This window comes from Bison bison, unplaced genomic scaffold, assembly GCF_000754665.1.
Source record: "Bison bison bison isolate TAMUID 2011002044 unplaced genomic scaffold, Bison_UMD1.0 scf7180017864066, whole genome shotgun sequence".
Taxonomy (NCBI): Eukaryota; Metazoa; Chordata; class Mammalia; order Artiodactyla; family Bovidae; genus Bison; species Bison bison.
The window spans coordinates 2655111-2670184 of record NW_011494638.1 but is presented as its reverse complement, the minus strand read 5'-3'; the positions used below and the strand labels follow the sequence as shown (position 1 = coordinate 2670184).

At 38.1% G+C, this 15074-nt stretch overlaps 1 protein-coding gene across 1 annotated transcript in view; it reads right to left on the bottom strand.

Moving 5' to 3' along the window:
* The window catches only part of UNC13C (unc-13 homolog C (C. elegans)), a 673935-nt gene that overhangs the window by 103232 nt on the left and 555629 nt on the right, over positions 1-15074 (bottom strand). The window contains exons 24-25 of the mRNA XM_010836764.1: positions 8098-8175; positions 4007-4084 (exon numbers count right to left, since the gene is read on the bottom strand). Coding sequence (XP_010835066.1) covers positions 4007-4084; positions 8098-8175 — 156 coding nt within the window. The remainder of the gene's footprint in view (positions 1-4006; positions 4085-8097; positions 8176-15074) is intronic.

Sequence of the window (15074 nt, the reverse complement as noted above, 5' to 3'; positions counted from 1 at the left end):
ATATATCTCTTTTATTTTTGAGCTATTTGAACTATTATAGAAAGAAAGCCCCAGAAAGATAAAACCACTGTTAATGACTACATGAAAATTATTACCTGGCATTCTGATGATTGTTTTGCTGTTAGTGTTACACAGGGACAAGTAATACCATACAGGAATTGTGGTGTAAATGATTTAACTTCTAGCTCAAATCAGTCCCTACCACAGTTTGGTTATTTATCTGTTTTACTATAGTGATTCATAAAAGTGTATAAACTTAAGTGTATGCACTTAAAAAAAAGACTCTGGGCCTCATTCCTAAAGGATATGTTTGCTTCATAGTTTATGTGAATTTTAAAATTCCTGTTTTCTAGAGTAATCAGAGAGTCATCAAGCCAAAACACGCTCTCTTAATTTGTAAGCAGACTATAAGAGAAGAAATTTAGTATTTGTTCTTCTCTTTCGATTCTTTTTTCTAAATAGGGCATTGAAAAAGAATGTGCCTACAGGACCCACAGGCTACTGTAGGACTGCTCAAGTGGCTGTATTTGGAGTTAGTGTCAACAGCATGACCCCCAAGCCTGTCACAGCATTAGGCAATGTTTCCATCTTGGATTCCACACATAGAGTGAATTAAAAAAAAAAAAAAAAAAAGTTTTAAACACTCTTTCTGTTTCCAGGGGGAAAAGAGATTGACCCTGCAAAGAAAAAGCAACTGCCCCAACAGTGGTTGGGTCAAAGCAACGGAGAGCTACAGCATCATGCAACCAGGCCTGCTAGTGGCTGGCACTTTACAGACGGTCCGAGAGGCCAGCCACGCTATTGTCAGAAGCCAACTAATGGACACAGGGCATCAAAAACTATTTTGAGCAAAATGCACAAGCGATCATTTGCTAATTAGTTTTCTGTAGCAAGAAGTGCACATCCTAGTACAGATGGTGGGGCACAGAGTAAGAAGAAACTCTTAGAAGAAGGATAAAATCTAGTTTAGAAAGTTTTCCTTAGCAAATAGTCGAGGTTTTATAACCAGTCCCCTGTGAGGAAACAACTGGGGATTGGCAATAGTACAAACACACTGTCTTATCATTAAAGGCCACAAAACATGCCTATATTAAGTGCTGTATATACTTTGCGTATCAAAAGGCAAATTTGTTTTTCTCAATAAAATCCTTTTTCATCTTTATGAAGACTCAAGTTAAGGAACCATTTAAATATTGCCATATAGATAACTAGAATGAAAGGATTCTATTATATTGAGGTTCTGGAGGCTCACTGTAGCAATCAGCAACTCTAACATCATTCTGTGTTAAGATAGATACTTTCTGGGAGGCTGCCTGTTACACTCAGACCTGGGTTCAAGTCAAGCTTCTTCCTCACATTTCCTCAACCCCTACACAAAACTGGCATGGCCTGCCTAAAGATTCTTCTTGGCAGCACAAGATGAAAATAGAAAAGAAAAACAGAAAAGAACTTCATAGAAAGGGAGACAGAAGAAACACAGAAAGAGGGTAAAGAGAGGGAGGAAAGGGAGAAAAAGTATTTAAATTCGGAAAAGAAAGGAGCTAGGGTCAATGCTGTCCCTCTAACAGATTCCATTTTTAGGAGCTAGACATTCATTTAATTTGTTTAATTGATTTTCACTTGAAATTTTGCATGAGGAGTTTAACATTTGGCATTGCAAGAGTTATAAAGGGAGAAGGCACCCAGCTCAGCTCATCTTCCATCATTTTATCCAATACAGTTCTGTGATATAGTCACAGATCTGCAACTCAATTTATCACACGAAAACCTGTACCTTTCAAATGGGCAATTTTATCTGAAACAAGCAGTCAATTTTGGTTGGTGAACAAACCACCCCGCAGCTTTTTGGTTAGCAGGTGGCTTGGCCCACACAGCTTCCTTTAAATACAGGCATAATTTGTCTGGTTAACATTCAGCTCAGCAGTATCTCTCTCACAGAGTTCAACCACAAAATAGTAATGACATAGTAGCAGCATTAGGAGAAATTTCTGGAAATGTGGCATTTCAAATATAACTCTATCCTCAAATGATTTGTGGTCTTTAAAATTCACTAAAGCGAGAGAGAATTTCCCACAAAAAAATTAGTATTTTCTTCACTACTTTTCAAAACAGTAAGTGGACTTAAAGTCTGAATACAAAACATCACTAAATTAAAAAGGGAATCTCCAGCTATGAGCCCCAAGTGCTCACCTGATTCAGCAAAAGAATTTTAAAAATGAGATTGATGCCCTCAAACCAGGCAAAAACCATTACCACACTTTGGGGAATGAAGCCTTATTTTATATAAACTAGACTGAGAAGGCAATGGCCCTCCACTCCAGTACTGTTGCCTGGAAAATCCCATGGATGGAGGAGCCTGGTAGGCTGCAGTCTATGGGGTCGCTAAAAGTCGGACACGACTGAGCGACTTCCCTTTCACTTTTCACTTGCCTGCATTGGAGAAGGCAATGGCAACCCACTCCAGTGTTCTTGCCTAGAGTATCCCAGGGACGGGGGAGCCTGGTGGGCTGCCGTCTATGGGGTCGCACAGAGTCGGACACGACTGAAGTGACTTAGCTTAGCTTAGCTTAGCTTAGACTGAGAGAGCAGTGGCAGCATAGCTCAGAAAAGTTCATTTTTGAAGTTCTGTACCTTCATCCATGTATCCTGGTGCTTCTTATTTGTAGAATGCTAAATAATAGTTCATTTCTCTAAAGACTGAGCCTCGGGAATAATGAAAAAGACTTTGGGGGTGAAAATGTATACATGTCTTTATGGGATTAAAACAAACATCATGTGTGAAGTCGGGGCAGTTGGATAAATTGGGAGATTGGGATGGACATATACACACTATTGATACTCTGTAATAAAATAGATAACCAATGAGAGCCTACAATATAAAAACAGAGAACTTCAGTCAGTGCTCTGTGGTGACCTAAATGGGAAGGAATTCCAAAAACGATGGTGTATATGCATAGGTGTAGCTGATCACTTTGCTGTATAGCACAAGCTAACACAACATCATAAAGCAACGCTACTCCAATTAAAAAAAAAAGGCATCTTCAGCCTTATCAATTTAGAAATGAATGAGACCTTGGCTTTGAAATCAAACCTAGCTTTCCATACATCTCACGCACTTACCACAATAATTAGGAACCGTGTAAATAAAACTGTAAACAAAAATATCCCCTCATCCTAGGCACCCTCGGGATTGATTTTCAGAGTAGGTGGTGGGAGAGTGACAGCTGCATGGCCTTCCCTTGCGGCACCATCTCCAGTTCTCAAGCCCCCAGATGTTCATGTTGGTTTGTGAAATACAAGACTGTGGCAGCTCAAGGAGGCAGGTGCCCAGCTAATATTTCACAGTCTGCCTGATCCAAACAAGCAAGTGAGAACAAGTAGGAAGTGCAATGGTCTTTGGGTTTGGAGGGGAAACAGCCAGCTAAAGGGTAAGATGCTTACTATCACAAACCTCATAAAAGAATCTTTCTCCTTCCTTCTTCTGCTCATGGAATTGCAAGTCAGAGATGTTAGACAAAGACACAACACATTACAGACACAGTACACAGCACAGTTTTGGCAGAGATTTTTGAGATGCAAAAAATAAACCAGCGGTACCTCAAAAACCACTAGTGCCACAAAGCACACCGCAGAAGAAAATCATATCAAGTTGACACTGCACAGAACAGTAAAAGGCATCTGCGATGGTGGGGCTTCACAGATCATTAGCATATACATAAATATATTTAATTGTGCATATATGACTAAGTATATACATACACACACACTACAAAAAGTTATTGACCCACCTTCCTTCTACTCACACTTCCGATGTATTTACTGAATTATTGTATTGTGGATAATGATCACTTTAGCTGTTAATAGCCTTTTAGATTGTTAGCATGTCCTGTTCTGTAGTGAACCCATGTAAAAACTTGATTCTGTCACTTTTCGTAGCAAAGAAATATATGCTGCCAATGGTCTCTAAGGAGATATTTAGCAACTGTAGGCATTCAAAGGTACTCACCTCTTTTCCTCCCATGGATTCAAACACTTTTTCCAGCTGAACCCGCAATTGTTGAATGTTATTCATCAATATACAGGGCTTTAAATAAAACAAACAAAACAAGAAATTCATTAAATTACTGAATGGGTTGGCTTTCAATCTAATAATATACAGCTATCACCAAAATCCTATTCTATTTGGCAAATAGAACAATTATGCCACTTTAAGATTACACTTTTTAAACAGTTAATCATAGAAGAGGGAATATATAGCCACTTTGGGCAATGGAATTTAATACTGTACTTAGTAAACCATTGGAGACTTACTACTAGAATTGATTTACTCTTAGCAATGTGGCATTTTATACTTCAAAATTAACCAAATTCCAATTTTTTTTTTAAAGATTTACTTTAAGAAAAACAAATTAGTTTAAACTATCCTGTTGTTTCATTGTTTCAAAAGCTAAAACATCTTCTAAGTTTCAAAAAAAAAAAAAAAAACCCTTTCAAAAACCTTGAATAAATTCTTACTATCGGTAAAGCCCACACTCTGGTATTGAAGGCCCTTAGTTATACAGCTCCAAATCATGTTTTTCTTCTCATCTCCCCCTACTATGTTATGATGAACTCTCAGCTCCAAGAGGCTTATTCCCCACCAAACGCCTGTGCTTTCCGGGCTTGGTGGCTTGGCTTAGCTTGTGGGCCTGTCACTTGAACCTCTTCTCCTATTTGAGTCACTTCCATCATTCAGATTAGGGGCTTCATTTTCCCAGATTGTATCCTTTTGTCACTTGACATTTGTTTTATTTAACTTCACAACTGAGTTGCTTTTGATTGTCTTGCCAGCTGACCTTAAAGGCACTGTATGCACTGCTGTGTCTTTTTCTGCTTTCTCTTCCAGAGTACTGCATAGAGCCTCACACTTAATATGTGCTTTAAAAATGTTCCTTGACTTCTTTTCAAGGAGGCAGAGATATAACAATAACATAAAGATGTAAAGCTTTATGAAAGGGCTAGATGTGTCCTCAGAATAGTTGAAATTAGTTTATAACAGAATTCAGCATAGTTATGGAATAACTTAACATTTGCTACATGCTGATTCCGAAGAACCAGCATATCAGGGGAAGAAATGAGTCAAAGAAAGGAAAATGGATATGCCTTCCAAGGTGCTGGGAAATGAGCCAATAATGAATCAGAGAGAAACCTGCAAAGGACTTCCAGGACATCAGAAAGGTATTAGTGCTCATCAGTGGAAAGATTTGATCATTCTTTTAACCACATTACACACCTTTGAAGAACTTTCTACTTGACTCTTAAAGTGACCACATCCTAACTTGAATTTACAAAAATAATTTAGAACTTCTATTCTCTTAATTTCAGGCGCTTAAATATTTTATTTTTATAACACAGATTTATCTCCTATAGATTCTGTTCAGTAAGCTGAATCACAGTATTCTACAAAGTGATTTGGATTGCCAGTTGAGAGTCTCTGGCTCCAGGTCTAGTCCTTTCTGTAGCATATATGATCAGATTTTCAGGATTTCAGATTCTTGACCCAGTGTCAACAAACTGAATCAAAAGAGCTTTATCCACTAGGGGACGGGGTCATTGGGTTGTTTTTTTTTTTTTTCCTTTTTCATTGCAGAGGGGAAAGAATTAAGGAAGAGCACAGGTCTTAATAAGCAGCAGGAAGACTCCATGGGTAAAGGTTGTATCATCCTGCTTTCCATGGTTCTAAGTTATCTGGGTAGACTCTGATTATTTGATATTAGCATTCAAGCTTATCTCTGTTTTTGATACACATAATAGGACTTTAGTTCTAGCTTTACACATTAAACCAACTCCAAGCCTTTTTAATGAAATAATTTCCAATGGAAAAGAGCTACCGAGAAGCAAAATGAACAAAGACACTTGGGCTCACTTGGCATAGATTGCTATTGATCTGAGTAAGGCTACATATAAAAAAAGAGATGCAGTTATCCAGAGGGAGATAAAAAGAAATATGAGACATTCCTCTTTGATTAAGCTTCCGCTGACCTTGACATGTTCAAATTTCAATTTAATTGAATCAATTTATCAAATCACTACTGAGAATTGAATTACACAACTCTACCTTAAACTTAATCAGGGAACAGCTTTTACTTACTTCTCTAGTAAATGAACAACAAATAAACAACTAAAATACCCACAGTAAAGGGAACATTAGCCTGATTTCACTAGTGGGTTGTATTTTTTAAGATCCCACCAAATCATGTTTCTGAGTAGAAAAAGATTTTTTTAATAAATCAAGTAATTCTGATTTAGATACTATTGCTTTGCTATAATGTGGAATGTGGAAGAATGGATTAAAAACTTGTGACCCATTCCAAATTTAAAATGTCACAGAAGAAAAAAAAATTATTCTGTCACAGATATTTTGTTTAACTGTCATCTTTAATTCTGAGCCCCTGGGAAAGTAAATATCACGGTCATCTCTTAGGCGTCTCTCTTTAAAAGTTTCCAGTGCTATTTTCAGATAAAATGGGAATATTGTCATAAGTATACAGAGAAAACAAAAAATAATTTTCAATGTTCTTGATATTTAAAGATATTTAAAAATTTATATCTGAAACAACAGTGATACTTACACACACAAATGTGCAAAAGCACTTCTTCAATCTATCTTAGCTGAAAGCTTAAACTAAGTAGCTGACTGTTATCCTTTTATGGAAAAGCTAAAATAACACTTGGTATTTAAATTAAAGTCTAAGACTTGTCAAGACATCAGTAATTAGGAAAGAAAAGCATTAAGGAAGGAAAAGTAAGCTTGTGTGCTATCATATTTCAATGATTTTTTTTCTTTATAAAAATTTCATTTTGAAAAGTATAAAATATAAAGAAAAATACAGAGGATAATATAATGCTGATTTATATTTTTCATATTAAAGATAAAATAAACTATAAATGTCAAACATAAAGTAGAAGTCTGCAAGGGCTTTTTAAAGCTATTTTTCCTTTCTGAATGACAGGAATTGGCCTTGATAATTCATAGCCACCTTTCAAAATCTTCAATTTTTGATACCAAGGAAGTCAGAATCTTTTCTGAAATTATCTGGCACTGTTTTGATTTTCAACATATTACTTTTCAGCTGTATTATAAATTTAACTATAACTAGATGCTTTCAATAAATAAATACTCTATCTTGTCTATTAGAATATTTGTAATCAATGGCAATTAGAAATCACTACTGAGATATCCAGGCATTTCAATAAAATTTCTGGGCAGCATTTTTACTTAAGGGAAAGGAGAATCTTCTGGGACCCTCAAGAACTGTTAGGGCTGACTTATCTTAATGAGCTGTCAGCAAGAGGTCAATGAGGTTTCAGCAATAATTCTCTTTAAGATTTGCCAGACAGTGGGAACTGATTTTTTGACAAAGGAAAAAACCCTGACTTTTCTCTTAAAAATCTAGTACTGACTTTTAAAATAATTTTTAATGTTTTAAAAAATTCTTATAATGTTACCAACATATTTCTCCTAAAATTATTATGGTGAATAGAAAGATTTTACCTTCCACCATAAAATAACATTGATTGTATTCCAAATTACTTTTGATTTATCTTACTTCTCTTTATTCCTTTCACTATTCTGTAATATTGGCTTAAATTTTATCAACATTTGTCAATCATCCAAAAAATAAGACGGTAAGTTAATAATTCAGAGTATAGATCAGTATCACTCCTTACTTTAACCATTCTTTCCAATTTATCTGAAAACTAAAAGAATAAATTATACTCATTTTGGTATTGATGCCAAAACTACACTATTTGGTGTGAACATTGAACTTTTTAACTCCTAGGTCCCAGCTCCAGTGTTTACAATGACGTGGGTTTTCAATTGTTTTTATGAGTCTTACTCCTTATCGTCATGGAAAACCACAAGCTGAATGGCACTGAGATGCTCTCAACCTTCCTCTGAATTCTATTTTATACCAGTTCAGGACTACTAGAAAGCTTTCTAACAGTCTCCTGAGATCTCTATTTTTATCATCTATACGAAAACAGAAAGAAAATTGCTTACTTATATCAGTTCTTAATTGAGGACTCTTTGAAAATAGAGACATTTTTACTTACCACATTTTCCTTATCACAGTATGAACTGAAATCACTTGATACAATTGCAGCATACTGAAGTAGTACTTTATTGATGGTCTAGGAAAAAAAATTGTGAAATTCATTCAGGTAAGTAAAACTTTATATGTACACATATATCTACATATGTATCTATCCCCACAAACACACACAACCCGGGTTATGTTAATCAGAAAACTTCAAAAGACTTTTTCAGATGAACAAGGGTCAGCAAGTGAGCTCAGTTGCTCAGTCATTTCTGACTCTCTGTGATCTCATGGACTGCAGCCCACCAGGCTCCTTTGTCCATGGGATTTCCCAGGCAAGAATACTGGAGTCAGTTGCCATTTCCTTCTCAAGGGGATCTTCCCAACCCAGGGATGGAACTGGAGTCTCTTGCATTAGCAGGCAGATTCTTTTAACCACTGACCTGGGAAGCCAAACAAGGGCCATGCTGCTGCTGCTGCTAAGTCGCTTCAGTCGTGTCCAACTCTGTGCGACCCCATAGACGGCAGCCCACAAGACTCCCCCGTTTCTGGGATTCTCCAGGCAAGAACACTGGAGTGGGTTGCCATTTCCTTCTCCAGTGCATGAAAGTGAAAAGTGAAAGTGAAGTTGCTGAGTCTTGTCCGACTCTTAGCGACCCCATGGACTGCGGCCGACCAGGCTCCTCCATCCATGGGATTTTCCAGGCAAAAGTACTGGAGTGGGGTGCCACAAGGGTCATAGTAGTGACTAAATCTACACCTTTGCCAAAAGAAGGATTTCAAACTTATATTTAAATGACAATTTGTAATATTTCTGAGTACATTTGGAAGACAGTCCACACGCATCCATTCTAATACAACCAGCTCCATCACAAAATGATTTATTTCTAACTTAAGACTCAGGAGGTATACTGTTTGGTGGTACTGCCTCTATGCCTGTATACTTATTACCTAATGCCCCCAATGACTTTTTTCTTTTCCTGAATGATTGATACTTTATGCTTTCATTATCTCGCATGATTTCTAGTTGGCATCTCCTCTTCACCCCAACATACCACACACACACACACACACACACACAACTCTACCATGACAAAATTCCTTGTGGTGGTTCTTTTTTCAACTTTCTACAGTATTCCTGAATTATGAGTAGGGTCAGAACATACCCATATGTGTCACTTAGCAATGAATATTTTCAATGATACAGAGCCTTACTAATAACAAAGAACACCTCTTAAGACCTAAATTTCAGCTTTTGTTGCATCACAGTATCTATTAATTTACCATTAATATAGTAAGTTATTTATTGATGCAATATTTGCTAAAAATACTGCCTAATCTTCCCCTCCTTGGCTTTTTTAATCCTAATTCAACATTTTCCTTCTCTATCTAATAACTCTTATTGAGACTAAGGATGCCCTCTGCTTCCATTGACTATGCAAAAGTAGGGAAAATGAACAAATTTCATTAGTTGCATTTTGTTTTAATTACTTAAACAGATACTGATGTGTTTGTAGGCTACTGCTATTTCTTACAGAGTTTGAATCAAGTCCAAAGTGGACATGATTTTCTTAGAAGAGAGAAAGCAACAAGAGAAGTAAATAGAGATCATCTCTTTTCGTAGAAAAGCAAAGACACAAAAGCTTTTTTATGTACATTCTTCTGAATTTTCTTTGTGACTCAAAATCAACTTGGGGAGATAGTCCAAGAAGTTAAGCTGAAGGAGAGATGTATAATTTGCAGACCTGAAGTCACAGAACGTGACTATGAACTCATTTATAGACTTTAAAAATCACAATGAAAACCTGAAACCTGAAATTAGGGCTAACAGGCAGAAAGAAAATCAATAGTTCGTGGAAAGAAAAGAAAGCATTGTTGCTCAGTCATGTCCGACTCTTTGCGACCCTATGGACAGTAGCCTGCCAGGGTCTGCTGTCCTTAGAATTCTCCAGGCAAGAATACTGGAGTGGATTGCCATTCCCTTCTTCAAGGGATCTTCCCAACCCAGGGATAGAACCCAGGTCTTCAGCACTTCAGGCAGATTCTTTACTAACTGAGACACCAAAAGTGAAAACATGTATCAATTTAAATAGAAAACTTGGCTTTGAAAAATATAACATCTTATCAAGAAGTAGACTAACAAATCTAGGAAAACAGGTGGTGGATCAGACTAAAGTATTTTCTAAATGCATCTGTTCAAATTTTATTTTAGACTTCATGTTGAAAATTACTTTGGGGCTTACTTACCTAATGAATGCTGATTTACTCATGCATATGAACACTACTCTCAGTTTATAGGTTCTTATGACAGTGTCAACTGCAGGAATCAATTCACTATATTGCAAAATTAAAAACCAACAGAAGCCTGCCTTTAGGAGCTTGTTGCATCTCAGACTATCATGTGTTCAAGATTTAGTTTGGGCAGGGGAATCCAGACAACCATTTCTGATTATTCTCAGCATCTTCACATGGTCTAATTCTTGCCTCTGCTTCATAGGAATTATGAAGTGATTCACTTGAATTTCAGCTGGGAGGCAACTGATCCTAGGATCTCACATCTAATAACCTACAAATGCCAGAGGTTTGCAAGTCAGGATGCTGCTGCTGCTAAGTCGCTTCAGTCGTGTCCGACTCTATGCAACCCCATAGACGGCAGCCCACCAGGTTCCCCCGTCCCTGGGATTCTCCAGGCAAGAACACTGGAGTGGGTTGCCATTTCCTGATAGGCTGCATTTAAGGAAAAGGGCTTTGTCATGTACAATGTAGTTTAAAGCCTTGTGCTCATAGAATTGCTGGTACACTGGCTATAACAATACCCACTTATTTGTGAGTATATAAAGTGCACCTAAATGTGTTCATGTACATTTCAGGGGCAACTTCAATGTCATTCTAATTTATTCAACAAAGAAAAATCACTATTAGACATTTCTTAATTAATACTAGTGACTACAGTTGAACCTTGAACAACCAGAGGGTTAGGGACACCAACTCTCTGCACAGTGAAAAACTGACTTGTAGCTTACAGTGAAAGCATTAGTTGCTCAGTCGTGTCCAGCTCCTTGACACCCCATGGACTATAACCTGCCAGGCTCTTCTGTCTATGAAATTCTCCAGGCAAGAATACTGGAGTGGGTAGCCATTCCCTTCTCCAAGGGATCTTCTCAACCCAGGGATCGAACCTGGGTCTTCTGCATTGCAGCAGATCCTTTACTGTCTGAGCCACCTGTTTTCATAGTTCTTCCATATCCCTGGATTCAACTAACCACATATCATATAGTACTGTAAAATTTACTATTTAAAAACTGGACACCCAAAGTTCAAACCCATGTTGTTCAAGGATCTACTGTAGTTAGTTAAGACATATCTATCTGAAGCATTTTTTCCAATATCATCGTAAGCATCACCTAGGAACTTGTTGGAAATAAATAAATTCCTTGATCCAGGACTCCCCTGGTGGCACAGTGGATAGGAGTCCACCTGACAATGTGGGGAACATGGGTTCAACCCCTGGTCTGGGAAGATTCCACAGGCAGCAAAGCAACTAAGGCCATGTGCCACAGCTACTGAAGCCCATGTGGCCTAGAACTTGTGCTCCACGAGAGAAGCCACTGCAGCAGAGAGGGGCCCCTGCTCACCACAGCCAGAGAAAGCCCTTGCAAGGCAACAAGGACCTAGTGAAGTCAAAAAATTAAATCAATTAAAAAAACTTCACTGGTCCAGTCCCAGGTCTATTGAGTCAGCAATTCTGGGGTTTGTTATTGTTTACTCACTAAGTCATGTCCGACGCTTTGTGACCCCATCAACTGTAGCCCACAAGGCTCCTCTGTCCCTGGGATTTCCCAGGCAAGAATACTGGAGTGGGTTGTAGAAGTAGACTAAATATCTTGCCAATACTACCAGGAGGGACATCTAGGAGTATACTCTTACAATCAGGAAGACAAGAACCCTGGACCAAATCCATCTCTGCAGTCACATTTTATGCATGGAGCTTTACAGTATCAGAGCAACATAGAGGACAAGCAGGCTGCAGTATTTGTTAAATGGCACTAGTGATGCCACTTCAGTGCTTCACACAGTGTATTTTAACGTATCCAATAAAACAGAATTCCCTAGGGATGCCTATGTTTGGCTTAATGGATAAACATGAATGGTGAGATTTTGGTCTTCAACTTACTAATTGATTTCTGATAACACTGGAATGTGAAGGTAATACAGATTGGTGGATGAAAGTGTTCCGTTCATATCATTTCTAGTCTTCTCTGCATTGTTTAAACCTTCTGAGCTTGTTTTGTCATATTAAAATTAGGAAAAATAATTGTATGTATCTCTTAAGGCGGTTGTAAAGAATAAGTGAGACAATACATGTAAAGTGATTAGTACATAGTGGTACTCAATGAATTATTATTATTATTTTCAAAATTAGGATTAGGTTCCCAGATCACAAGGAATATGTGTTCTCATTCACCATAATATTGACAACTCTTAGCTAGGAGTGAATTAACATTTGTTGATTTGTTTTTAAGTAGTACTGAAAATATTACTTCATTGTTCTTTTAACTGAAGTACCTATACTTGTCAAGAGCAATAAGACAGCCATAGGAATATTCTTCAACCACATGCCCATTTTCCCATTCATCACAGCTCCTGAATGTACCTGCTATGGAATTTAAAGCATTTGCTTGGTACCTGATTCAGTCTTTTATATGCTTTAGTGAAAATAAATCATGTTTTTAAGATCCAGTTGACAGTGCTAACTCCTCTTAAATGTTTGAAGACATCATTGATGTGTCTTTCCTCCAGGGGATGATTTAAATCAGTCTATGTCCCAGAAAAATAATAGGATTTCAGTATATCTTGATACAAGGATCCCGATCCTAAGAATGATAGGGTTTTCAAGACCAATGGTTACAGCTGATGAAATAAAACAAACTTCAGTAGTATGCAGTTCCTGTGAAATAGCTAATTAGATTAACCACAAAGTCCCATTTTTAAATAATTATGCTAATAAAAGTTTATTTTTCCATGAAGGTTGCCAATTTATATTTTCCTAGAAAATGGTTTTCATTCCTTGTGATAATTCATCTCCCTATGATAGTAGCTGGTTAGTATTGAATGTCCATGGGTTAAAAGTGCCTTTATTTCACTGAAATTATTTTACTGTGCCAATAAAACTCACCTTTCCTCAGTGACACATGCAGCCTAATTCTTTTCCTCTTGCTTTGGACAGTCTTTCTACTCTGGGCTTCTTTGGCCCCATCTTACATAACCTGACTACTCTGTGAATTCTGCTTTTGTAATATGTGCAACTCTTATCTGATCCTGCTTCCACTACAGAGTTTCAGAAATAGCATGTGACATACTTTTAAAAACACTGTCCCTAATGACCCTATTTCATTCTTTTCTTGGCAGTCATCCAAAACACAGCTCGTAGTCAAGAAAAGACTTCGAGAATTTTTTAGAATAATTCTGCAGAATTCACTGCAGATTTCCCCATAGTGGGAAATTGGAATCAGCTGCTAAAGAAAGTTTCAATAAATGATTTTTAACTATTATCTCTAAAAGTAGGAGGTTACCTTAGTCTTCCTACTTAGCAGATATAAAAACTGGAGTTCAAAGTATTTCATGGCAGACAAATATTTTAAAACATTTTAGGCTGACAGCTGCGTGTCTGCCTAAAAGCCTTCATGGGCTCCTCATTTTTTACTAAAGAAATTCAGCCACTTTGCCTGCTCTTTAAGACTGTTTACGACACGAGCCTAACATTCCAACTGTAGTTTCACAGCCCTCTATAAATCTTATGCTCTTTCCTTAGTGGGACCTCTCAAGCTAGAAGTCCTGAGTCACAGAATAGCGGAGAATGACAAAGATTCTCTGTTGAGCAAGCTCTGTCCAGGCTCCTCTGAGTCCCCTTCTCAACTGGGCCTTGACCTTGGCTTATAAAGACTTGAACAAGACAGCAGCAAAATTTCTTAGAGTTCAAAGACACACCTCTTGGATGATCCCACATCCCTTAAAGTGCCTGCCTGAAAAAACCCAAGGCTGCCAAAAGATTTACCATTTATTCTAGCCAACACCTGAAGATAGGGTCCTATCTCCGAGCCTCTGTGGAAAGGTAGGGGCCTAACTTCAATAAGTACCAGTTAGCAAACTAGGTTGGAGAAGCCAATGGCACCCCACTCCAGTACTCTTGCCTGGAAAATTCCATGGACAGAGGAGCCTGGTAGGCTGCAGTCCATAGGGTCGCGAAGAGTCAGACACGACTGAGCGGACTTCACTTTCACTTTTCACTTTCATGCATTGGAGAAGGAAATGGCAACCCACTCCAGTGTTCTTGCCTGGAGAATCCCAGGGATGGGGGAGCCTGGTGGGCTGCCATCTATAGGGTCGCACAGAGTTAGACACTACTGAAGTGACATAGCAGCAGCAAACTAGGTGGGCTTCCCATGGATCAATCCCGTCTCCTGCTCTTGAGGCCCTACTTGTGCTCTCCTGATCCTGTATTCTGCCTCTGAAACACCCAGTGATAGCTGTACAATCAAATCAGTCTGTTTTAGTCTGGACTCTCCACCATTGCAGTAGTTTATTACTGATTAAAATCTGTCCTTACCACTTTGACTAGTATATCTGGCTTTGTTTATTTATTTATTTTTTTTTACCAAAGGCTGAAGTTTGGTGAGCAGGAAGTCAATCTTTGTTGTGTTAAATCATACAGTTTCTTGGTTTACTAGTTCAGTTCAGTAGTTCAGTCATGTCCGACTCTTTGCCACCCCATGAATCACAGTACACCAGGCCTCCCTGTCCATCACCAACTCCTGGAGTTCACTCAAACTCGTGTCCATCGAGTCGGTGATGCCATCCAGCCATCTCGTCCTCTGTCGTCCCCTTTTCCTCCTGCCCCCAGTCCCTCCCAGCATCAGGGTCTTTTCCAATGAGTCAACTCTTCGCACGAGGTGGCCAAAGTATTGGAGTTTCAGCTTCAGCATCAGTCCTTCC